Consider the following 27,194-nt stretch of genomic DNA (forward strand, 5'->3'; position numbering starts at 1 on the left):
TAGGGATCTTCCCGGACTGGGGTACGAACCCGTGTCCCCTGCATCAGCAGGCGGACTCTCAACCACTGCGCCACCAGGGAAGCCCTCCTGTTTTGTTTTTCTCCTATCTTTATATTTGGCCTGCAATTCACAGGAGTAACCTGGGTCCTCTGGATCTTTCCCCAAGCACACCCTTTCCTCCTAGCACTCCCAGGAAGTGTTGTCCCTGTGTCCGCGGCCAGCCAGGGATGGGGTATCATCCACAGGCCCTCTCGGGCGAGGACAGGCTGGGACTGTTGGAGCAGCCCTCTGCACTGCCATTACGTCCATGAGGGGAGGCTGGGCAAAGGAAGCAAATGAGCAGCCTGGCAGAGAGGGCAGGAGAAATACTAAGCTAATTAAAAGAACAAGCTTACAAATTGACTTTTATCAAACCACTAGACAGGATCTATATTTGAGCAAAACCCTGTTAATATTTCATTTGAAATTACATATTAGTTACCTGAAAATGACAAAATGACTTTTGATTGGAAATTCTATCATTTATATATATTTTTAGAAATCACACTTGTTTTCCCTCTATGGATCCACATTCACAAAGTCTGACTCTTTGTGGGAAGAGAAAAATCCCAAAGAAGCAAGTAACCACCAAAGTAAAGCCCAGGCCTGGCCCCAGCACGCAGGCACTGTGCTCCTGTGTGGAGGGACACGGGCTTTTACACACATTTTGCTCCTCTTACCCTTAGGCTGGCGCCCATAATTTGACACACTGAATTTTCCTGAACAAAGTGCTTTTACTGTATATTTTCTTCACTGTTATGGATTGAATAGTTACCCCACCAAATTCATATGTTGATGTCCTAGCCCCTAGTACCTCAGAAGGTGACCTTATTTGGGAATAGGGTCATCGCAGATGTAACGACTTAAGACAAAGTCACACCGAGTACAGCTGAGTAGGGTGGGCCCCTAATCCAATGACTGGTGTCCTTACAAAAAGGGGAAATTTGAACACGGACATGCACCCAGGGAGAACAGCATGTGAATATGAAGGCCAAGATCAGGGGGATGACTCTACAAGCCGAGGATCACCAAGGATTGCCAGCAAACCACCAGAAGTTAGGAAAGGCGCATGGAACAGATCCTCCCTCACAGCCCTCAGAATCACCAACCCTGCCAACACCTGGACTTCCAGTCCCCAGAACCGAGAGACAATTTCTGTTGTTTAAGCCACTCAGCTTGTGCCACTTTGTTACCCAGCCCTAGCAAATTAATGCACTCACTGACATTACATTTTCACTTCTGCATCCTGACCATGGGAGATCTGTGCTTATCCAAGAAACTGAACTGCTGGGCACACACAGCTGAGGCATATCAGGTATGACAGGGCCATCCAGAGCAGCATATGGGGAGATGTTGGGACTTAGGGACTTGCCTCGGGAGCAGCCTTTATCTGAGCCCTGTAATAAAAGCCATCTGCTTCCCTTCTTGCCAGGACCCATGCGTCCGCAGCATCTCCACCTCTTCTCAGCCAGCCAGGCCCCTGCCATGCTGGGTCAGCAATGTGGAGACACGGGTCATAAGATGCATATCTGGGAAAAAGCAAATGGAATTAGGGAGTAGAGAAAACCAAGCCCTAAAACCATCAAGAAACACGTTTCAGAGTTAGATCTGAGCAGCGCCATGGTGTGTGCATGACAGATAAGGTAATATGGAACGGAAATCCATGTAAAGAGTGGCAATCTGTGACTTCCAGTAAGATAAGGTAAACTACTGGGAGGGGCAGAAGGAGAAGAGAGTGAAGGGAACCGTCGTCTGAGGACTGGGAATCGTTTCAAGGTAATCCAGGTGGGATTAGCTTTTATATATTCTGGTTATGAGTGCTGGTCTGAGACCAGACAGAAGGCCAGGAAAGACTTCCAGGAAGGGGAAGCCTGAGGCGGTGTGTGGGATTCCACGATGAGGCATGGAGGCTTGGATGGTGATGCCAAAGGAGCAAAATTGCAAGAAGGCTGAGCACTGTGGGAGAGGAGGAGGTGTTTGAGCACGGGAAGCACAGAGGAGCTGACTGGGAGGCTGTGAGACAGAAAAAAGGAGAAGCTAGTTCTGGGAAATTTTGTGGACAGGACCAAGCTCTAGGGAATTGTTGAGTCAGGGCTTGGGTTTCTGAAAAAACCTGTTTACTTTGTGGGCAAGCCCGGATACAGGCTTTGAATGAGATGATCCACCCAGGTGAATCAAGAAAGGGGCTAAAGGGTTCAGGCTGGCATGTCTCTAACCTGGACAGACTGACTTGAATAGCATGGACATGAATCCCTGGGACTTGCACAACCTGTATGTGCTTATAGGCTGAGGTTCCTTTCCCCTCTTGTATTCACACTGTAGACAGCCAACTAAGGATACCATTCACAAAAAGCCAGGATAACTGAGGGATACTGAGGGAAGTTGAGGAGGGACCTGGAGACCTCACCTTAGCGGTTGGTAGCAGAAACCCTAATTTCTCATGTAGTCCCATGGCAAGTCTCAGAGCTGATGGTAAAATGAGCTAGAAGTTTATAACTGATGATGCCTGACTGCCTTCCCTCACACATGCCAACTCTGACATCTGCCACATCTGCTAAAAGGTGGGATGAAAGCCAGGTCAACCCTTGATGTCACTGGGAGTGCAGTTTAGACTAGGGGAATATTAAACCCCAAGCAACTCAGAGCCCACACGGTAAAGAACCCTTGCAGCCTTCCCAGGAAGCAAGCTCTCTCCCTCCTGGGCCATCTCTCCCACCATCTAGAGCCAAGAAAGAACAGAGAGGAAAAAGGAAGTCGAGATTGATACCTGGTGAGGGGGCTCTGCCGGGTAAGCCAGGGTCCTTGGGAGGCGAGAGGGCAGGCAAAGGACAGTTCCCAGGGAGGAGCAGTGCCGGCCCAGGCAGGGGCCTTCAGGGTTGTGGCCACGCTGCAGTATTTGGGCAAAGGCATCCCAAAGCCCTGCGGAGGAGTCCATGTCCCTGGGAGAAAACACCTGAGAACAAGCGGCACTATTATCTGAGTTGCAGCCCAGAGCCCAGGAGAGGGCGCCTGGCCGGGGCTGGGCTCAGCTCTGCGGTTTGCGGCCTCTCTGCGGCCGCACCCGGTCCCACCGACGCGCAGGGCGTCCCCAGAATCACCTGCCCGGGGAGGCTCAGCTCAGGAAATAGGGGAGGGGTTGAAAGAGCAAGAGCTGGGATTTCAGAGAAGGATTTAGCTGTAGTAAATCCTTCACAGCCTGCTGGCTGCGTGCTCACTTCACCTCGGTGCATCAGTTACCGCCCAGGAGATGAGATGTGGAAAGCACCTGGCATAGCATATTTAAGTAGCTCAACACAGGTTAGTTTTTTTTTCCCCCATCTCCACCCCAGTTGTAGGGACTTCGGGGGTAAGACCACACGCCCCTTTGCAAATCGTAGTGCTGGGGACAAACTGACCCCTAACCCAAGCCACAGACTTCCCTCCTAACCCAGTCACCTGCGGGACTAGACCGAGCTGAGAGCCCAGGGCTGTGGCCTCCGTAGACGTGCTCAGAGGCGACAGCTGCCACCCAGGGCCCGAGATCCCACTCCGCTGGCCCAGCCCACCACGGCCCTGTTGAGTCTGCTCCTGCCCAAGTCCACAGTTCTAACCCCAAGGGGACTTATCACAGGCTCAAACTCCACCTCAGCCTCAGCCCCTTCCAACAGTCGGAGTTCACGGCCTCAGACCAACTGACTCCTGGTTGCCTAGCAGGTTGCCATGGATGCGAGCCAGCTGGGCCGAGGGAGTGTACTGAGCATGTGCAGAGGAGGGACTGGGGCCTTGGGCCGCATGCGCGGGGCGAGAGGTTAGGGCGTAGTTCTCCCCCTTTCTGGGGAGGGGGTGTTGGCGGGAAAGGCCAGTGCAACCTCAATTCCCCAAAAGCTCGGGCTTCCCCTCTGCCGGAAGAGTCCGTCACGGTGCGCAGCCCTCACGGATCCCAGCAGTGTCTCGTGAGGCGGGGGAGCTGGTCCCCCAGAGACTCAAGGCTATTGACCTGCCTTCACCCGGTGCGGGCACGAGGCAGGAGTGGAGGGAACCACTGGGTGGCCTAAGGACTCTAAGAATTTGTCTTTAGTTTAAAAAAAATAATAACCAAAAGTGTGGGCATGTTTGTCTGTAACAGGACTGCTGAGGAGCAGAGGTGTAATGATCACTTGGGGTGGTGGGAGTGGACAATGGGGACCAAAGGAACAGAAGTCTAGATTCTGCTCTCATTTGAACATCCAGAGGAGGAGGCTGGTATTTGAGGCATCTGGCAGTCATTGTGCACTGGCTGTGTGCCCAACACTGTGTTCAGTGGAGAAGACCAAAAAGGTATGTAGGGACGTTTGTGGTTCTCTACCCCATCCATCCCCTGCTTCCACCAGTTCCTGTTTCTGTTGTGGCTCTGTGTGGTTAGGAGAGGCTGACTGTACCCCCCGATTCATGTGTGTCCATCAGCACATTCCAATCCCTGGCCACTAGGGCATGGGCATGTTCCCGTGCCTCTGGAATCAGAATGAATCTCAAGACTTGTTGGAAATCCTGGGTTATAGACTTTCTTTTTCCTCCTATACATAAATAAGAAAGCTTGAGGTTCTGGGAGCTTCTGACAGTCTGGGACACTGAAGCTATTCCCAGAGAGGACAGACCTAAAGAAAACAGGTTCTTGGTGACAGTGTTGAGCCCTGCCTGAAGGCGGCCCTACTGCTAGAAGCTAAGGTATGTGAACAAATAAATTCCCTTTATTGGTTACACCAATTTTTATCAGATTTTTGTATCGGTTGTAACCAAAAGCATCCTAACTGATGTCAACCCTCACAGAGCTTAATTTCGCAGCCAGGGGAACGGCTGTTACCCTAAAGGCTGAGTGATTTAGTCTCTGGCTATGAGAGAAGGCTTCCTGAATAAGATAGGTGGGATTTCAACAGTGAACAAGGAGAATATTCCATTCCGTCTTGGTAGGAAGCAAGAGCTAAGACAGAAGGATACATTTGCAAGACTGTGATTTTCTTTTTGGGGTGAAGGGAATGGGGTGTCATGGGAAAATCAAGTGTGGATATTTGGGAAGGGGCCAAATTGATGGGAGCTTTGAAAACCAAGCAGATAAATGTCAACAATGTCATAGTCAAAAGGAAGTTGTCATGGGGCTTGAGCAATGAAATGACATGAAATACTTTAAGATAAAGAATATCAGAGTGGTGACAGAGCCAGTTGAGAACAGAGCCCAGGAGGCCACCGAGTTATCCAGACACAATGTGACGGGATGGGAATAGGAAAATAACACCACCAAATATTTCCTGATGCCTACCTGACTTGAATCACTTTGCTGGGTGCTAGGAATATAGGATGAATAAGACTGACCCCTATCTTCAAGGAGCTTACATTCTACTGAAGACAGAGATAGGTGTGCAAAGATAGGAGAAGTAAAGATAGCAGGATAAGAACGGCAAGGAAATATGTGTTCAAAATAAAGGAACAAGTAATGGCTGTGGTGGAAAGACTTCACAGAGAGGTGACAGTGGAGATGAATGTGACAGTGTGTTGGAAGTCCTGCCTGTGCTTGGTGACAGAGGGGACGTGGGAGTTAAGGAAGAAGGAAGAGCTGAAGCTCATCATAGGAACAGAAATAGAAACATTTTGAAGGCAGACTCCAAGATAGGGGACGTCACTGTCCTTCTCACATTTTCTGGCCTGGAGAACCTGAAGAATGTTGATGTCATGGGCAAAAAAGAAAAAAAAGAGGATAATAAGGTTTAAAAATAATGGCTATGAAAACATTATGTGTTTTCATAATGTTTCACATTGTTTTCACATAATGTTTTCATTATGTTTCACAAGCACTGTTAATACTGATAATAAACATAAGGGGTAGCTGCTTTTCCTATAATTCTCATTCTGTGGATGAAAAACTGAGAACACAGTGGGGATGCAGCAGAGTCAGAATGTAAATGGAGGCAGTATGACTGGAGCCTGCACTCTTAAGCGCAAACTAAGTTACCTGAGGATGTCTGCTGCATGCAGGAAAAAGATGACTCTGAAGTAATTTCAAATGACAACAAGGTTTTGTTAACTACTTTTGCTTTAGCCCCAAGATACTTCCGCATCACATTATGAGTGAGGTATAGATTTCTCGCCAACTCCAAATAATAAAACCCACCAAACTTTGACAAATCCAGGGAGGTTCATTGTGATTGCTCAGCATGAAGCGTCTGCAAAGTGCAGTACAGGCATTGAATAGTCATTAGTCTTACTTTACAATACTTTTGTGAGTTTCTCACAGCTGAGACTCTGGCCAAGTGTGCGAGAAGGGCAAGGTGAGAGATATAGAGAATTCTGGGGACTCCTGCTTCCCTAAAGTTCTTGAAAGAAATTACCAAAGGTTAAGAAGCGTTTTCTCAATCTACATAAGATAATGTTTAGTACATCTGAAACCCAGGTAAGAAATATCCAACACAGCTTAGCATTTGAACTATTATCTGCCCACCCAGAGATTCCATTAGGAAAACTATCAAATGATGTAAGGGACCACATTTTGTGAAATTATTTGTTTCTATTTAGAAACACGGAATCAAATGATTCTGAAAATGGGGCCAGTGTGGCGGCTGGTGGTTGCTATTATGGAGGAATCTTTCCTGGGGTTATTCTTGGCCTCAGCCTCATCTGGGTACAGCAGGGACTGCAGGTAATTAATGTACTTGATTGCGGCTCTGAGGGTTTCCACTTTGCTGAGTCGTTTCTCCAAGTACTCCTCTGGCAGATGATGTCGGAGCTGGACATAGCCTTCATTGACACATTCCACCCGCTGCCTTTCCCGCTCATTCCTTTTCTGGATAAAGGCTGGCCTGTAGGAGTATTCACACCTTCTGTAATTTGGATAAGGCATTGGGAAGGAGAAGGCGCAGGGTTCCCCATAGTCTTCCATGATCAGAGAGTCACTGGAAAAAGGCAGCAATGGCAGGTCTTCAGAGTAAGGAGATGGCACCGGGCCCTCAGGGTACAGGTGGAACATGATCATGGGGTCCAGATAGAAGGACCTGGTCAGTGGCAAGTGGGTGGAATCAGAGGAGACAGGCTGTTTGTCTGGCAGATTGGAGTAGGTTTTATTGTCCATCACTTCCTCTTTAGCCTGGAAACAGAACCAAGTTTATTAATTTGGCCAGATCAAAAGAGTACAGATATCGACAGAGATCAGAGACTTTTCTGCTTTGATGAATAGTTTCTGAGCTCATTCTGAAAACTTGATGGGGTTACAACATTCTTTGGGTAGTAAGGGAGAGGATTTTTGATGGTACACAGAAACAGCATGAAATAACATTGACTTGCCTTGTGAGAAAGTTATTCCCTTTCAGTCCTTATGATTACAAGGATATATCTTTAATCTGATGAGAGTGTGTTTTCCATACTACTAGAATGCTTTCTAATCCTCCTCAGATGGAAGCCTTCAACAGGAATAGTATCTAGCTAGAATCTAATAATGTTTTACTATTAATTTCTTTTTTAAAAATTATTTATTTATTTAATTTCCATTTATTGTGAATTATACTGATTTCACATTTACAGTAGTGATACAAAGTCTCTTTTAAAAATAAAGCTAATTGAGTAAAAAATGTAAATTGATTTACAGAAAAATATTAAGTAAATAACAGTACAGGTGGAACACTAATATAATGAAGACTGTGAAGGTGTATGCAAATACTGATGTTTGAGAAACACTGAAACACCACAATATTCAAATACGTGTTGGAGAAATTACAAACTAGCTAGTGATCATGCAACCTCACAGGCATAGCCTTCTTAAACGATACCTGATATGCCGGGGGCAAAACTGAAAATAAAAAAGGAATCATTTGCTCTTAAAAATTCACTGTAAGATTCCCTTTATGAGAAACTCCCCTAACACATTTAAAACATGGTCAATTAACATATTTTTACTTAGAACTTTAAATATATTGAGTAAAGTGCATCGGTATTTAGGTTTTTTTTTTTCATGGAACTTAAAGTATAATACTCCAAGATGTCTCATATTAACACATTCCCTTCTTCTGAATAGGCCTGCATCCAGCTTATTTATTACACTACCATTACTTTTTGCCTTTGACTGTAATAATGTGGTCACAACGGATTTCACAGGAACATTACAGTGTAACTAGTTAACTGGAAGTCAAGGAAGTGCTGTAGGAAAAGGGCGTTTTTCTTTCAGTCATTAACATTCTCAAGTTTCAATCTTGGCTTTGCCTCTTCTTAGCTGTGTGTCCTTAGGCAAATTTCTTAACCTTTCTGAGCTCTGGCTTATTCCTATGTCCAACTGAGATATCAACTATTCTGCAGGGTGGTTGTGAGGATTAAATGAAAAAATATATATATAATGCACTAGGTATTAGTTCTTTTCCTGTTTCATTTCTTAACAGATGAATACTTGTGCAGCATCCCTTTCTCACCTGCACCTTATAGAAAACCTGGCCTATATTTTCCCTAACACTGGAAGATCAAACATTGATCTATCCAAAGCACATCTGTTGAGAGATGAAGAACATACCCAAAATAGAAAAGAAAAAGCCACATGAAATCTAATTTGGGGCTTTCAGAAAAGAAGGAAAGGTGGCTTTCTTTTTCCACAAAAAATCCAGCCCTAATGTTTGAGGGCAAGATTAGGTAAACACTGGAACTTGTTTCTCTACCTGAGTAAAAGAAAACTCTGCAGGCTGCACTATGTAATGACAGGAGCAGTCTCTAAGCACCAGAATTCAAGTGCAATAAAGTGTATTACAATTCTTGTGAAAAAACCTATCCTATCAAGTATGGCTACAGAAAAGACAAAAGACTCTGGAACCAGAAAGGGCAGTAGGGGATGGGGGATAGCGGATGAGGGGTGGGAAATGTGCGTGGTGGGGAGGGTTATAATGTCATGGTGAAAAAGGCTGAAAAAGGAATAAATGCCAGGAAAAGCTCTTCCTAATAGGGGTGTGGTGGTGAGGGAATGAGATAAGTGCCATAGGTCCAATTAAAAATCAAAACAGAGGAAATGAAAGATTCCAAATTACTGATCCAATGGCCTAAAATAACTAACATAAAATGAAAATCTCTGGATTACAAACTCGCCAAGATTCTGTCAAAAAGAAAAAGTTGCTGAGAAAAAGAGTTGGGAAATTCTCGAGCCAAGAATTCTAGTGGGTAAGAGATAAAGGATGTGTATGGCAGAAGTTGGGAAATGATGGCACAATGGGTATGAAGCCCCTATTACTACATTTCTGAGGACATCAGCACCTTATTTCTGCCTATAGCTAACGAGCCAGAACTGATACAACAGGGTACCAAAAAGTAAAGCAGATGTCATCAAAGCTAATTACACACAAGAATTCTTTCGGTATAGTTCATCCTGACTGATAATTTTAACAATATCTTAAGCCTTGACCCAGATGAAATCTGAGTAATTTGTATACGCAACAGGTAATTAATAGTTTCTAGGTTTTAACAAGATGTTGCATAATTCTTGGAAAAAGAGCCTGGTGTCTTTGGAGACACACTGATGAGAAAGCCTTTTCTATTGAGCATTTCCAAAAAGTTCACCAATCAATGTAGCAGCATTTAAATGATCCTTTATTCAAAGAAGAAAATTTAACAAGAATAGTGATAGAATGAAAAAGGCAGTAGTGAAGAGGATGGAGATAGGAAGTCTAGTGGCAGCTGGACATGTTTGTAGAAATTGAGTAAAGGTTTTAAAAGAGAGCCACACAGGCTGTAAGTGCTGCGGCTCCAAAGCCAGATACACGCATAGCTAACAAATTCACCTGCCTTTTAGGGAAAATCTCAGGTGTCTGTCTTAGAACTCTTCTGGGAAATAAATGATGAGGTCTTAATGATAAAATCCTAAGAGATTCTGGATGCTCTGCTGAGCATAAAAGCTTCAACTTTCTGAGAGATTACAAATATCTAGCATGGAAAAAACAAAAAGCTACAACTGCACATATAAATTGAATTACTGAATGTTAGGCCTAGAGAAACCTTAGAAATCCTCTTATCCAATCCCTCATAATTGTTGCAGAGCTAGCAGCAGAGCAGAGGTCAGAACCTAAACCTCCTGACTTCCAAACCCAAAAACACTTTCCACTCCTCCAGATGACTGAATCATCAGCAAAACTGACTCTTTAAACATATAAGCATATTTGATAGTTTTAAGATAATGGAATAATCAGATAGCTGAAAAAATTCATCATTTATCAACTGTGCCTAGGGATTTTCTTAAAAACCATGTTTTTATTCTCCCCCATGGGCCACTCTGGAGAAGAGTCTCTTACCTGAATTTTGTTGCCGAGAGGCTGTACTTTGGGCTGAGTCAGACTTAAACTGATTTATAGGTGATCATTTAGTAACAACATGCAAAATAGCTTACAGTTAAACAGAACTGCTCAGTCTGGTTTATCTGTTTTCTCTACCTAATATGTAGATATGACAACATACAACAATACTAAATAGAAAGCTTTGCTTGCAAAATTGGACTCTTGTAACAAATTCTTTTATAAAAAGAATGCCCCCCCATTTATCTGAGTTATATAATCTTATATCAAAATTATTTATGGAAAATATCTTTAAGTAATAATCTCATAATGTGCAAATATTCGCCAATATTTTTTAAATAGAGATTAAGGCCATGACCAGGAAGCTCAATATGAACCTACATTTTATTATATATCTATTAAAATTTTTTTCCTTCTAAATAAACTATTTTTCAGAGCAATTGTAGATGCACCGCAAACTGAGCAGAAAGTACATAGTTCCCATTTACCCCCTGCTCTTACATATATGCACATTCTCCTCTACTACCAATAGGCCAGCCCCAGAATGATATATTTGTTACAACTGATAAACCAATATTGACACATCATTATCACTCAAAGCCCATAGTTTACATTACGGTTCACCCTTGGTGGTGTACATTTCTAGGGAATTTGACAAATGTATAATGACATATTATATACTGATTTTTTTTTTACTCCATAGTTTTGCCTTTTTCAGGATGTTATATAGTTGGAATCGTATAGTAAATAGCCTTTTCAGATTGGCTTCTTTCACTTAGTAATATTTATTTAAGGTTCCTCCACATATTTTTGTGGCTTGATAGCTCATTTCTTTTTAGCACTGAATAATATTCCATTGTCTGAATACCATATGATATCACTTACATGTGGAATCTAAAATACGACACAACGGAACTTATCTATGAAACAAACAGACACACAGACATACAGAACAAATTTGTTGTTGCCAAGGGAGAGGGGAGTGAGGGAGGGATGGATTGGGAGTTTGGGATTAGCAGATGCAAACTATTATAATATAGAATGGATAAACAACAAAGTCCTACTGTATAGCACAAGGGACTATATTCAATATCCTGTGATAAACCATAATAGAAAAGAATATGAAAAAAAGTTTTTCAAAAATTATTTTTGTTACATTTCAAAGAGGACATAGGAAGAAAAAAGCCAGTTATCCAATAACTGCTATACCTTTCAGAGGGAGGCAACTGGAACTCCAGTGCTAGTTCAAAGCTGTACACACTACAGCTCAAACAGCTGCCTCTCAACCTGACTGGAGATGCTGACAAATATGTGTATGTCATCAATCCAGGGAGGCTTGGGTTTAAAAGAAAATTTCTTTATTGCAAGTGTCCAAGTCCTTAGGATTCATCCTTAAAGATACTAGAAGAAGATGAGAAAGACCACACACCAAGACTATGTTTATTCATTAGAGTAAACTAGCAAATGGCCACTTTGTTCTAGGATGCATTGCATCAGACATCACAGTACATGAAGAAAATCTGCATCTTGTGAAGAGCCACCAGGCATTTCAGATCCAATTTACCATGAAGTGCAGCCACAGGCCAACCAGATGTCCAGACAATATAGTCAGTGCAAAATTCAAATAGGTAAGTCAGGGCTTTGATGAGGCTGGCAGACTTCAAAATATGAATGAAACTTGAAAATAAAAGGCAAAGTCTATTTACAACAGATTGTTTAGTAAAGTGACTTGAGAAAAGTTATGTTAAGCCCTTCCCACGTGTCCCTCCCCTACTCTGCCAAAAACAAAAACAAAAACAAAAAACACCACACAAAAACCACCCCTGAAAATTATCTTGAAAACCAAATTAAAACTGTGTGGTAAAAAAGAGAGTGCTTTTTCCAGGTAAAGGACTTCAAGATAATTTACAGGCAGACATATTTTTATTAGTAAAAGTCACAAACAGGAAAAGAATAACGTTGTTTGAGGCGTGTGCTTTAAAAAATGCCTCCATTAATACATTAACGAGAAAAGAAAATACCAAGCATGTTTTTGTTTCCAGTTTTGAATTTTCCAGCAAGAGTTAGTGAAATCAACAGGGCATTAAAACAAAACCCAGGAAAACTCAGTCAATTTTTTCCCATTGTCTGCCTTATTTCTTTCTAGTCACCTTGAATTCGATTCCCAGTTAGCTGAGGACAACATGACGGTCAAAGACGGATTTTCGCTGCTCTTGAACTTGAAGCTTCCAACGCTGCTGGGCATACTCTACTTTATTCAGCACATTGGCTCGACTGCGGGAGCGGGCCAGCACATCGTGGGCATTTGCAAAAGGCTGGTGATCCTGAAAGTCCAGGAATGGAGAACATCAGAACAACATGGTCCGTGTAAAACACACACACACAGTTATCCAGCCACGGAGATAGGAGCAGCTGGCCTTTTCAAACAGACCATCTAATTTGGCCAAGCACTCTTAGACACTCAACTACCAGAAGCAGGATGAACTCAACTACAGAAATAGTTGGTTCAAGTAAAATAAGCGATGAGGAGGTATTTGTGCAAAGTTCCCATGAGTCACCATTTCCAAAGACATTCCCTTAAGAAGTCGGGATCAAGACAAAGACAGTGGTCATTTACGTTAAAGAAAAGCCCGTCTTGATGAGTGGTGGAAAGAAAATCTATTTTGCATGTTAATATCTATATGTTACAGATACAGAAAGTAGGGCTTTTCCTTGTTTTATTTGATACTATACAGCTAATCTGTGGCTGAGGAAACTCCTATCTTTTAATTTCCTGACTCCCATTATATTAGAATTGTTACTTGCCAGCTTGGGGCCACATTCATCCTGGGAGATGAGTTGACTGGATCCTATCTTGGTTGGTTTCCATCTCTTCTTATGCCCTCAACACCTACATTTCCCCCCTTCCCCAATCTGTAATGAACAGAGACATAGCTCAAGTGCTACAATTACCCTCTAGTGCTAAGGACAGTAAGGAATTATTACTTCAGCATTTCTATTTGGTAAAGACTTGAATCTTTCATTGCTGAGTACACAGTAGCTTCCATGTTCGCTGCCACATTAGGAAAGAGGCCATTGAAGGGTCACCCAGGTATCTATGTAGAAAACGAACCTATCCTGGTCAAAGTAAACCAACGCCACTGACGTTTGTAGTCATTACACAGGAAACCACCATGCTAATCTATCTATGAATGAGATATAAACACAGCTGCCTAAATGACAAAAGGCATTCAGTACTAATTTATTGCTTTTGTTTGCCTTTTCCTTGATCTCTTTTTCCTGAACCTGGGTTAGCAAAGCTCCTAAATGTTCCAACATAGGATACAAGTCACAAGTCAGGCCTCTTAAACTTTTCCTCTCAGAAAGAAACAATATTGTTTTGCATGTTTGCAAAAGCTCTATTATATACCCAGGGCAGGAGTCAGCGTGTCTATGGAAAGCTATACATAACTGCATAACTATATATATAAAACTATAACTAAACAGTGTTTTAACACCTGGTCTTCTTTTTAGAGCAAGATATTTATATAATGTCGACATTTCAAAGACACCAAAGAGTTTTCTGTAAAGAATCTATCCCTGCCTTCTTTACCAAAATTGCTTCAACTTTTCACTTAATTTAGGTAATACCTTGTGCAAACCCCATTCTTTTTTTAACCTTACAAATGAAAATAATAAAAACTATTCCACAAAGTTCAAATGTTTCAAAGATCTAAGAAAGAACGTTAGGAAAGAGGAAGGCGGCTAATGTTGTTGGATTACTTTATTTCCCATGAGGAAATAAACCGATCCAAGGTCATCTAACAAATGAGCACAAGCACAAGTCTTAGCTTTCCTAAACTTGACCTGGTGTCACATCTTCTTAACACACTGATTTTGTTCAGGTAGATTAAAATGACACTATCCGAATATGGTGCTTCAGTGAACTTGTATATAAAACATTATTACCATTGGTTTGTTTTGACATAAACAAGAGTGGGAAGAAGGATGTACTTTACCAGCAGAGTGCTTCTCAATTTCATAGCCCTGTTATCTACTCGTCAAGGTAGGGGGAGAAACATCTTCTTAAGGAACAAATTTAAAGGACTAAACAAACAGTTAATCCTTCTGGCCTGAACTAGCCAGAAGGATTGAACAAGACTGAACTAGCTGCTCATAGTCATGGATGCCGGGAGAATGCAAATAGAGATTTACCCTTTATATATGTTTGCACTTTTTACACCTGATAAAATTACAATAAGTACAAAACATGTTTTAATGTAATGCTTTGATAATAGCAATGATGTGTCACGGATATATAATACAGTAACTATTGTGACTACTTGCAGTGAGCTTCTTAACTATTTGTGCCCTCACTTGATTCAAAGTGCTCTACAGCCAACAAAAATGGAAAAAATTAAAACAGAATTTAACTGAGAATTTAACAAAAGCATGTTTAAAGGCACATAAAGAGTGAAGAACTATCATCTTGGATTAGCAACAATTGTAGGACTTTAAATTGAACTTCTTTTGAACGGAGCTGTTACCATAAATTCATACCTGTGTTTAGAAAACCTCTCTCTGCCCAGAATCAATTTAACAGATATCCAAAAGTCAGCCAGGCCTCTCAAGACAATGTTCTCATATGATCGACATGCTTACAGAATCAATCACTGGTGAATAAAATGGTTACTAAGCACATGGTCCCATCAAATGCCTTTCCTACATGTTTTTATCTACACATTTGTACATCCATTTCTTTTATGTTCTGTGTATTACATTAATATTGTCTATCCCTAAAATCAGGAACCAGATATTTAATGCTATAAGGGATGTAGTTTAAGTCAGAGTTTCTGTCTCTGTGCCTATAATGAAATGGTTTAGGTGGCCTTTGATACATAACGTTTTCATATGTTAGTAGTTCTCAACTGGGGGTGATTTTGACCCCCAGGAACATTTGGCAACGCCTGTGGAAATTTTTGATTGTCATGATTGGGATGAGGCTTCTAGTGGGCAGAAGTCAGGGATGCTATTAGATATCATGCAGTGAACGGGACAGTCCCCTATCACAAACAATCATCTGACCCAAAATGTCAATGGGAAATGTTGTATGTGAATGAAAATTAACATGGGAACAGAATTTGAGACTCTAATCCTTCCTGATATGGAAAAGTTACTTGTTATGTGTTGGCTGAATTACTAAAGGAAGCAAAGGGAAAAGAGGCAAAGAGAGGTATTTCTATGAAAGTTCTTCACAAAACAAAAATGAAATCTTGCTCAAATTGAGTATTCAATATCGATATTCATGAGACAAGCAGGCTCTGTAATTATAACTTAAGCCATTCATTCGGGATCCCCTTTCTCATCTTTTACCAATGGGTCCACAAGCCATTCCAGAGTAAAAGGACTTTTGACTGTGATTGGCAAGGCTTTATCCTGGCTTTGGCTTTTGGAATTGATTCTTGAAACTCTACTAAATTTTATTCACTTTAAGAAACATAGTTCTGATGAAAAATCTGAAAGTGAAATCAAGAAAACACTCCCATTTACCACTGCAACAAAAAGAATAAAATATCTAGGAATAAACCTACCTAAGGAGACAAAAAACCTGTATGCAGAAAATTATAAGACACTGATGAAAGAAATTAAAGATGATACAAACAGATGGAGAGATATACCATGTTCTTGGATTGGAAGAATCAACATTGTGAAAATGACTCTACTACCCAAAGCAATCTACAGATTCAATGCAATCCCTATCAAACTACCACTGGCATTTTTCACAGAACCAGAACAAAAAATTTCACAATTTGTATGGAAACACAAAAGACCCCGAATAGCCAAAGCAATCTTGAGAAAGAAAAACGGAGCTGGAGGAATCAGGCTCCCTGACTTCAGACTATACTACAAAGCTACAGTAATCAAGACAGTATGGTACTGGCACAAAAACAGAAAGATAGATCAATGGAACAGGATAGAGAGCCTAGAGATAAACCCACGCACATATGGCCACCTTACCTTTGATAAAGAAGGCAGGAATGTACAGTGGAGAAAAGACAGCCTCTTCAATAAGTGGTGCTGGGAAAACTGGACAGGTACACGTAAAAGTATGAGATTAGATCACTCCCTAACATTATACACAAAAATAAGCTCAAAATGGATTAAAGACCTAAATGTAAGGCAAGAAACTATCAAACTCTTAGAGGAAAACATAGGCAGAACACTCTATGACATAAATCACAGCAAGATCCTTCTTGACCCATCTCCTAGAGTAATGGAGATAAAAACAAAAATAAACAAATGGGACCTAATGAAACTTCAAAGCTTTTGCACAGCAAAGGAAACCATAAACAAGACCAAAAGACAGCCCTCAGAATGGGAGAAAATATTTGCAAATGAATCAACTGACAAAGGATTAATCTCTAAAATTTACAGGCAGCTCATGCAGCTCAATAACAAAAAAACAAACAACCCAATCCAAAAATGGGCAGAAGACCTAAATAGACATTTCTCCAAAGAAGATATACAGACTGCCAACAAACACATGAAAGAATGCTCAACATCACTGATCATTAGAGAAATGCAAATCAAAACTACAATGAGATATCATCTCACACCGGTCAGAATGGCCATCATCAAAAAATCTAGAAACAATAAATGCTGGAGAGGGTGTGGAGAAAAGGGAACCCTCTTGCACTGTTGGTGGGAATGTAAATTGATACAGCCACTGTGGAGAACAGTATGGAGGTTCCTTAAAAAACTACAAATAGAACTACCATATGACCCAGCAATCCCACTACTGGGCATATACCCTGAGAAAACCATAATTCAAAAAGAGTCATGTACCAAAATGTTCACTGCAGCTCTATTTACAATAGCCCAGAGATGGAAACAACCTAAGTGTCCATCATCGGATGAATGGATAAAGACATGGCACATATATACAATGGAATATTACTCAGCCATAAAAAGAAACGAAATTGAGCTAATTGTAATGAGGTGGATAGACCTAGAGTCTGTCATACAGAGTGAAGTAAGTCAGAAAGAGATAGATAAATACCGTATGCTAACACATATATATGGAATTTAAGAAAAAAAAATGTCATGAAGAACCTAGGGGTAAGACAGGAATAAAGACACAGACCTACTAGAGAATGGACTTGAGGATATGGGGAGGGGGAAGGGTAAGCTCTGACAAAGCGAGAAAGAGGCATGGACATATATACACTACCAAACGTATGGTAGATAGCTAGTGGGAAGCAGCTGCATAGCACAGAGAGATCAGCTTGGTGCTTTATGACCGCCTGGAGGGGTGGGATAGGGAGGGTGGGAGGGAGGGAGACGCAAGAGGGAAGAGATATGGGAACATATGTATATATATAACTGATTCATTTTGTTGTAAAGCAGAAACTAACACACCATTGTAAAGCAATTATACTCCAATATAGATGAAAAAAAAAAGAAACATAGTTCAATAAAGTAATCCAAAATAAAAAGTAATTTCTAAAGAATATTATATATGTAATAATGAAATAGTGGAAAATTTGGAAACAAACCAAAACAGGATGATGACAAAACAAACAATATAATTCTCTAAGCCATACTGAATAACAAATTTGCAGATTATGTCAATTTCTCAAAGGTTTTGAGTGAAGTTATATTAATTATACATACAAATATGAATGTGTTTTAAAGATAGGAAGAGAATCAGGAGTGATGGTTTTATTTTTCTCTAGAGTTAAAGATCACAGATTCTTTTAAAGAAGGAGGAAAATAGGAAATATAAAACATCAGCAAGTTATCAAGCTGTACTTCATTAAGTAAAGAACATTATGGTTTTCATGCTTCCCTTCACTAAAGCCTCTTTGCCTTTTAAAATATTTGGTGATGTTGACAGGAAAGGTGTTCAGGCAGGAGCCTAGGAAGAAGACTATATCCGATGCTTTTCTCAATGTAAACAGGAAAAGGCAATGAAAATTGTGCCCTTGGTAGTGAAAGGCAAAGCCTTGTACAGCACACTCACCAAGGATCATCGGTCTAAGCACCATATTTATGGCTTTACAGAGCAATTTCCTCATAAAGAGACATACACTAATATTAGAATTGTCTTTAGGTTTTCTGGTGGAGGATCTGCTCCAGGTACGGACATCTATTATGTAACTACTCTTTACATGCACTTTATATCAGATGATGACAGAGACTGGCCTTGAACACCTAGGGCATGCTAAGAACTTACCCCAACATCATCATCGCTCTGTATCAATTGTGAATGTCCAAATAGGCGTCTCTTCAGTATGGGCTCAACCAGAGTAAGATATACCATGTACAGAAGCAGAAGGCCCAAAATGGAGAGATAAATTATAATGGTAACCTAAAGGAAATTGAAAATAAGTTATATCTCTGTTCAAGCCAAGAAATCTGAATTTTGTATAATAATGCTAAAGCCATAGTGAAGACTGATCTATCTGTTAAGCATACAGGATTTCTATACAAACCAGATTCCAACATAAGAAATAAACTCAACTCTTCACCAAAGTATTATTTATAGAAAAAAAGGAAAGAAAGCATTTTGCCTTTGGGATCTTTTCACGAGTATTCAAATTCCATCTTCACCTACTGCTAATCATTTGCACCACTGCTAGCACAGCAGTTCTCTCTTTTCACCTGAATACAGTGTCCTACATTCAACAGCACTGCAGTCAAGACCACTTTCTGTTAGGATCTCTAACAGAAAATGTAATTCAGATGAATTTCAACAGCATACTGCTTTAGATCAATTTAGATATACAAAAATACATTTTAGGCACATGATTTTCTTGAGATCTTAATTCGTGCGGTGTCAAGCAGTCCAGTGTGACACCTCCCACTAGAATGGCTACAGTTAAGGACAGTCAATACCAAATGTTAGCGAGGATGTACAGAAACTGAACCCTCATATGTTACTGGTGAGAATGTAAAATGGTACAACTACTTTAGAATACAACCTGGCAGTCTCTTTAAAAATTAAATATAGGGCTTCCCTGGTAGCGCAGTGGTTGAGAGTCCGCCTGCCGATTCAGGGGACACGGGTTCGTGCCCCGGTCCGGGAAGATCCCACATGCCGCGGAGCGGCTGGGCCCGTGAGCCATGGCCACTGAGCCTGCGCCTCCGGAGCCTGTGCTCCGCAATGGGAGAGGCCACAACAGTGAGAGGCCCGCATACCGCAAAAAAAAAAAAAAAAATTAAATATAAACTTATCTCTCTTAGAAATCTACCAGAGAGAAAGGAAAACATACATCCACACAAAGACATGTATGCAGATATTGATGACAGCATTATTAATAAGAGTAAAAATCTGGAAATAAATGTCCATCAACTGATGAATGGATAAGCAAAATGTGGTACGTTCATGTAATAGAATGCTATTCAGTAATAAGAAGGAATTAAGTACTGATACATGCTACAACATGAAGAGACCTCAAAAACATTACACTGTGTGAAAGAAACCAGTCACAGAAGACCACATATTTTATGATTCCATTTATATGAAATGTCCAGATCTGTAGACACACAAAGCAGAATAGTGATTGTCTAGGGCTGGGGATAGGAATGGGATTAACTATAAATGGTTATGAGGGATCTTTTTGGGGTGATGGGAATGTTCTAAGACTGGATTTTATTTTTTTAATTTTTTTTTTAGCAAGTTATCAGGGTCAATACCCAAAGTATTTATTTATTTTTATTTTTTGGCTGCGGGGCATGTGGGATCTTAGTTCCCCAACCAGGGATTGAACCCGTGGCCCCTGCATTGGAAGTGTGGAGTCTTAACCACTGGACCACCAGGGAAGTCCCTAAAACTGGATTTTAAAAATTGGCTTTTAATTGGCTAAAATTTATAAAATTATACACTTATAATGAGTGACATTTGGGGTATGGAAATTATACATAAAGATTTTGTTAAAAAATAGAAAAGTACAATGATGGTTTCTCTATGGGACAGTACCCTGCTGGAGCAGGAGCTCTCCGCAGGGTCAATCACAACAGGAGTCTTTGTAACTGGCATAGTTGAGCACCCCAGATTCCCCTGAGGCTTTTTTTTTTTTTTTTGGCAACAGGAATAGGGACCTCCATATAAAAAAACTGGGGAGAAGAACTATTAGCCACCATAATAAAGTAACTGAACTCATTAGAGGTCCAAATTGTGATGAGAGTGATCTACATTCCATTTCCTATAAAAGATAAAGAAAGGAAATCTTAAAATCCAGAAGTGATGTTTTCTAGGATAGAGCAGTCACTCTATATATTAAACTTTTTCTAAGGGTTGAGAGGGCAGGAAGAAGAAGGTCTAATCATCCTGCTTTCTCACTAATCTTTGGCATACGTGGGCCACAGAGAAGCTGGAATGTCTTTCTGGGAAATGCTAATTATACTCAGGGCTTTTTTGGTGCCATTTCACATATCACATCTATCTAAGGTATCCTAATTAATGCACAAGGCATCTCAACGAGGCAGGCGGAGAGCAGGCCCATTGCTCCTTTTAGGGTGCGGGCTGGGGATGAGAAAGGAGCGGGTAAGAGGGTGCTGGGGAACAGGATGGAAGAGCAATAGTTTAGGTAACTAAATAGAATTCAAATGTCCAAAATTTTCTTTCTTGTCTAGATACCAACAAAAACTGTTCCAGAAGCAGAAAAGATGGATTATTGTTTTTTTACCTTGATTGTAACAGAACTTCTCTCCTCATATTTGCATTCACAGCGTAGACAGTATGCTTCTACATCAGGCCCCCGCACAGGCATGGGGTCCACAACATGAAGGCAATCGCTGAAAAAACAAAGATAAAATACTGCCTAAACCTAGCTGGATTTTCTACTTGCACTGATCAAACCTTTCCTGAAATCTGGAATAATCACTGAACTTTCCCAATGAAAGAATGAATATAAGGAATGAATAATCAGTAAGGGAAGGGAAATCATTTCCTCTCTAAACATTAGCAATTTGGTAAGCTTTAACAGTCTAAGAAACCATAAAGACACATATGTAGCAGCTATTTTCAAAAGTGCTATTTATAGTTAAAAATGCACCTGAAATATCCCAAATGGGACTGAAAACTACTTAGCAGATCAAGTCATATTTAGACTTGTTCATTTAGCAAGTAAAACCGCTTCAAATGATTTAAAGTGACCTGGAGCATTATTCAAATATGAGATTACCTCTTTTATGAATTAACTAATATCATCTAAACTGCCACAGTGTGGTATATGAATGGCTAATCACACCTAACAGTTGGTTAAATTATGAAACTCTGAAAGCTGAACACCAGAGTAAGAAACAATTACTTTTCTTAATGAGCAAAAGTCTATTTAAAAAGCATGGAGAAGTAGGATTAGGACAACAAAAATATTTTAAAATGAAAACACTACCTGGCAACAGTACTTAAAAATAATAAAAGGCTGAATGTTTTTGTGGTTGGAGGTTTATTTTCTCCCCATTTTCCAGGTCACTTATTTACGGCTTATGAAAAAGCAAGCCTATCCAAAAAATCTTTTTCCCAGAAATCTGTCAATTCTAGGAAATAATTCTTACTCTCCCCAGCTATTAAGAGCCCACTACCCTGATCACCTGCAGCAAAGGGAGGCAAAGCTTTGCTGTCCTCCTGCTGGCTGCTGGGCAGTTTCCCTCCCTCTTGTGCTCTCTCCCTTAGGCATGTCTGGCTGCCTCAAGAACTCTACCACAGCATCCTGTCCCACTCCACCCACCTTCTTGAGGGCATCCAATGCTCCAGGCTGATTCTTTCCCTTTGCCCTATCAGAACGTACTTTTTTGTGTTCTGTTCCCTCTGAGCTGTGGCATAAGAAAGAAAACCCAAAATGGCATAAATGATAAAAGTTCAGTCAGTTTTCCTTAACAGGTAATTTAATTTTAACAAAGGTAGTAATGAAAAAATAAGTCTCAACTGGCAGACTTTCAAATAAGAGTAAGGTCCCACAATTCACACCATACAAGTGTGTGATATTTGTTCTAAATGTACAGAAGACCAGGAACGTATCCAGCCAGATGCAGGCATACAATAGGCAGAGGAAGCTAAATCCCACTGCAGGGGTATCTAGCTCAGAATCATAAAAGTCATCCAGCCCAGCACTCTCGGAGAGGTCACCTATACAGGTCAGAGTAAAGTAATAGGTAAAAGGACCAGAATCCAGGGCTCCTGCCTCCTAGGACAGCCCCCCTGTATCTCTCTGAACCTCAGGAAAATGAGACTTATCTCCTACTTAGTTTTCTATTTCAGCTTCAGAAGCCTTAGTAACAACACTTAAGAATTACTTGGGGAATTTAAGTGTTGAGTATTGAGTGTTTCTTTGGAAGTACAAATACAGTTTAATAACAAGGAGATTTTGAGTGCTGTGCAGGATGGGAGAGGAAGCAGGAAGGTTGGTTCTGGCTGGCCACTCACTGTAAACACAGAACCCAGATACAGAACACAACCACTTCAGGAACTAGGCGACACCTCCCCCTAGTGCCAAAAGGAGGACATTACCAGCTTCAAATCACACCTCAAACACAAACCAGAGAACTCAAATTTTTCTTAAGTTAGACAGTATAGGTCAATGAAGAATTAAAGCTAACAACTGGACAAAATGGAGAGGCCAGAAGGTAAAAATATATATAGGGTCAGATAAGATATTGGAAGCCTCGCAAAGCCATAACATCTTGATTAGTCATAACTTGCCTACCCTTCTAAAGCCAGTTAAAAAACTTTCAGTGACATCTGTGAACCTATCCCTAGTAAAAGGCTAAGCTGCAGGAAGGAAGCAAGGGAGAGAGGGAAGAAAAATTCCAAAGCAAGCCTAGTTTTCAACTGTTTATTTTCAAAGCTCCCTATCTTCACCAATAACCAGGGATAAATGATATACGGTTCTCTGTGAACTTGGAAAAACAAAAAGTCAGTGAAAAGATTAGTGCTAAACACTTGAATAGTGAGTTCACTTGCCACTCAAGTAACAGGCATCATATTCTATTACTGATAACAGAATAAACTGATTGTAAGTGCTCAATATATTTGGAAAATTTATAGGAATAACTTATTTGAGTTTTCTTTTCATATAAAGTAACTTGATGATATAAAACCTAGAAGAATAGCTAAATCACTTTGTAGTATGAGACAATTTAAAGTAGAACACAAAAGCTCACAAGAAGTTCTCAAGAATACACTTACCAAATGTCGGATTGAACCTAAATGCACATCATGGGAAGAACAGACAACGACATCAGAAAAGCTAAACATGCTCAAAGGCTAACTTTTCTTATTCAAAGTCAGCTTGGAATATTGTAACAGAATGAATTTAATTCTGCTTTCAAACTTTCGGGGCTATTTAGCTGTGAAATCGGGCACATGTGAAAGTACGGAACATTTGGAGCTATTTTTCTTCTAGGCCTATACTGGCAATCTTCCATTACAAACCATAAAACATCCCAGTCCAGGGTAAGGAGCCCACCTATCCTGCTACAAAACAACTGCTTCCCAATCATTTTACGGCACATGTAGAAAAAGCTATTATTTGTAAGGTCCACTGGGATAAACAGAGAAGGCTGCTGGTGGCTAGCTAGTCAGGATCCCAGTCATCACAGGCCGGCTTGATTATATGCCAAGGGCTGAAGGGATCAATAACTTGGCACACCTATAACCTATAAATAGCACACCAATTGGTAAACTCTGATATTCACGGCTCATTCCCATTCCTTCCTGAGCCTTTTGACACTTTTAAACATACTCTCCTATATCTGACAATATATCATCAAAACCTACAAATTGTAAACACTCTGACCCAGATAAATGAGGCTTGCTTACCTTCCACTGAGAAGCAAGAGGGAGGACCAAAATTTAAGGAGACACAGAAGGGTAGCTACGGGTAGTTTGGGTGCCACAAACTCAGCCCCATCCCAATGTAAAAGCCTCCCTGCCTGGGGATTTTGGCTACATTCCTTTAGGCCTACATCATGCACTCAGGGCCTTACTTTCACTTTTTCAAATAGAAATGGAATTCAACACTTTTGCTTAAAGAGAAAACAATACATTGGATGAATATCCAGGGCTAACAGTGGCAACCAAAGAAAGAAATTTGACAGGTAATTCAGTAATCCAGAATACTTACCAGTCTTTTTGGGATATGTTCTTATTATAAATACGCCCAGAATTATCTTTATAGGGAGGACAGATACATTTACATCGGACATCCTCAGAATTCTATAACCAAAATAGAAACTTGTTGACAGTTTATCATCAATATTTTTAAAAACTGCAACTTACACATTGTGCTAAGCATCCCCGCCAAGTATTCTAAAACCATTCATTTAAAATTTTAAATAACTGTGAGATATACAAGTTTTTAAAAGCCATTGGTAATGCTAATGAATGATTATATACTACATAAAATTATTTTGAAATAACATCTAGTATCTGTGACTTGTTAATCACATTTTTGTGTCACATGAAAATCAAATTGTGCTAATGTTATCACCATCTACCTGCTAGTAGAAAGACGAGGTAGACAGACAGCTGCGCCTGCAGGTAAGAATGCTGATTACAGAAGGATGGGGAAATATCAAACTAAAAATTACTCACAAAACAAATCACAATTCTTCTACTTACCATCCTTCCACCCTTTGGTAGAAAGGTATTGATATGGCTAAAATGGGTTGGGCCAGAGTCCTATAGAAGGGATGAAATTTTGGAGGCACTCAGCTACAATTAGAAAGGAAGTACTGGGTTGGCCAAAAAGTTCGTTCGGTTTAAAGTAAAACTAAAACACATTCTTCATTTTCACAGAGAACTTTATTGAACATGTTCACTAACCGAACGAACTTTTTGGCCAAACCAATACATAAGGGGAGTAGTGTGAGTGTAGCTGAGATCAGTTTGGTATACCCTTCCCAGGAAACTTTGCTTCTAATCCCTGGGAGACAGAGAGGACAACTACTGATAAAGCAAGTTTCAAGAAGTGGAGGAAGGGGTGACTAAATTTATGAATAGAGGGAGTAGGAGATGCTTCCCCAGCAAAGGGGAATCTAATCTGAGAAGGCAGCAGCTCATTAGTCTCCAGAGGACCAGGTCCAAAAGTCCTATATATGGTGGTATATCTGGCAGAGTTGGTAATTCATTCACTCATTGAAAAACTACTTAGTGAGCATTTGTCCTATGCCAGAACTTGTGTGCAATGAGGTGGATTCAGATAAGTGTGAGACATGGTTCCTGCCCATAATTAGGACGTGCCCAAGTAAAGGAGACTGACAAGTACATGGTTACAATATATCACTTAGAGTGATGACAGAAGATATGCAGAGGGTGCCAGCAGTGTTTTGAAAGTCAGGAGACTTGCTGCTGTCCCTGTTTCTGGAGGGACATAGGGAAGATTTCAAAAAGAACCCTTGACCTAAACAACAAGGATCTATTGTATAGCACAGGGAACTATACTCAGTATCTTGTAATAACCTATAATGGAAAAGAATCTGAATTACTTTGCTGTACACTTGAAACTAACATAGCATTGTAAATTAACTACATACTTCAATAAAAAAAGAACCCCTGACCAAAACCCCCCTGATCTGTATACTTGTCACCCATCTTTCCCAGCCCCTATATTTAAAGGTATTATAGAGTAAAGCTCCAACTTAAAAAAGAAAAATGTCATTCTGTTTTCCCATTATATTAATGTGCAGGCCATCTGTTTTCCCTAGTAATGAGCTAGCTCATCAAGGACAGGTCTGGAGGGTATGGGCACGAAGGGGACTAGAGAGCAGCATGAGGGGGACCAGAAGGGCCAAGAAATGGAGCAGGGGAGAAGGCCACAACCTCACCTCTCCTGTAGTTTGGATCCTCCCTTACCCACTAAATTATCAAGAAGAGAGAAGGCAAGAAAGGGGCCAGGAGGTCCTGGAGGGAGTCAGGTGAGGATATGAGGCCGGTGAGAGAGACTCCTGTAGGTCGTATTGAGAAGGAAGGCTGCCAGGAGAAGCAAGTTCCCACGGTGGGAAGGGATGAGTTCAGGGGTGACTTGAGAGGAGTTAGTTCCTAAGAGGGAAGATAGCTGTGAGATGTGGGCTTCCTATCATTTTGGCCTGGGGAATTGGGGCAGTGGTCTGTGAAGCCGGTGGAGGGCGGCGGTGGACTGTCAGAGCTCAAGCGTATAAAGTTAAAGGCTGTTAAAGTTGGGAAAGCTGTCAAGTTTGGGGCAGCGGGGGGTGCTGTCGGGGCTGGGAAGGGAAATTCAAGGAGGCGGAGATGCTGTCCCGACTCTGGGCGCCGTCAGGGCCGGGTGGGGCTGGGGCGGGGTGTCAGCTCCGCGGGTGGGAGGGGTGCGGGCGGGGACCGTCAGCTGGAGCAGGAGGGCTGGACTGCTCCCTGGCCGTCGGGAGGGTGCCGGGTGGTAGTCGGCCAGGGCTGTGAAGCTAGGGGTCGGGCTGTCAGGGCTGGGAGAGGACTTGGGTGGGATGCAGGTGGACAAGGCCGGAGGCAGGGGAGGAGCTCCGGTCTGGGGCGAGCGCGGGGCGGGACTCACCTTGGCGGCGTCCGACAGCTGCACTAGCAGCAGCACCGAGAGCGCCAGGCAGGACAGGCTGAGCATGGAGCCGAGACGAAAGAGGCCGGCCCACAGGGTCGCCATCGCTGCCAGGCCCAGCAGTCCCCACAGCCGGAGCCCCCGAGACCTGCTCTCGGTCGGGCTCCGGCTCGGGCTCCGGCTCTTCCGCCCGCACTTCCGTCTGGGCCCTCGCGTCACGGGCCGCGCCGGGTCAGCTACGAAAAGCATTCGCCCCGGAAACGGTTCCCGGTGCGAAGGCCGGGAGGCTGCGCGGTGCCCCAGGAGCCAAGGCGGCCTCTCGGGGGCGCAGCGTGGGTCCGGCGGAGCTTCGAGGTGGTAGGCCATCTTTCCCCGGCACCGAGGC

General features: G+C 41.7%; 3 protein-coding genes across 4 annotated transcripts in view; all 3 read right to left on the minus strand.

The window, feature by feature from the left end:
- The window catches only part of CUNH11orf16 (chromosome unknown C11orf16 homolog), a 7,727-nt gene extending 4,778 nt beyond the window's left edge, over positions 1 to 2,949 (minus strand). Inside the window, 2 exon segments of the mRNA XM_007459871.1 lie at positions 1,412 to 1,568; positions 2,807 to 2,949. Of these exon segments, the coding sequence (XP_007459933.1) occupies positions 1,412 to 1,568; positions 2,807 to 2,949 (300 nt within the window).
- A 3,622-nt stretch (positions 2,950 to 6,571) lies between these two features.
- Positions 6,572 to 7,114, minus strand: ASCL3 (achaete-scute family bHLH transcription factor 3). The gene has a single exon (XM_007459853.1). The coding sequence runs from the start codon at positions 7,112 to 7,114 to the stop codon at positions 6,572 to 6,574; it is 543 nt and encodes a 180-aa protein (XP_007459915.1).
- A 4,316-nt stretch (positions 7,115 to 11,430) lies between these two features.
- Positions 11,431 to 26,993, minus strand: TMEM9B (TMEM9 domain family member B). Of its 2 annotated transcripts, XM_007459854.1 has the most exons (5): positions 26,810 to 26,987; positions 24,407 to 24,498; positions 20,969 to 21,077; positions 18,514 to 18,648; positions 11,431 to 12,622 (listed from the first exon to the last, which is right to left on the minus strand). In XM_007459854.1, the coding sequence occupies exons 1-5, from the start codon at positions 26,912 to 26,914 to the stop codon at positions 12,467 to 12,469; spliced, it is 597 nt and encodes a 198-aa protein (XP_007459916.1). In that variant the 5' UTR covers positions 26,915 to 26,987; the 3' UTR covers positions 11,431 to 12,466. The 2 variants fall into 2 exon arrangements, with proteins under 2 accessions (XP_007459916.1, XP_007459917.1); XM_007459855.1 differs by lacking the exon at positions 24,407 to 24,498 and having other exon boundaries at positions 11,433 to 12,622; positions 26,810 to 26,993.
- Between the last annotated feature and the right edge of the window lie 201 nt (positions 26,994 to 27,194).

Source organism: Lipotes vexillifer, unplaced genomic scaffold (genome assembly GCF_000442215.2).
Source record: "Lipotes vexillifer unplaced genomic scaffold, Lipotes_vexillifer_v1.1 scaffold61, whole genome shotgun sequence".
Lineage (NCBI taxonomy): Eukaryota > Metazoa > Chordata > Mammalia > Artiodactyla > Lipotidae > Lipotes > Lipotes vexillifer.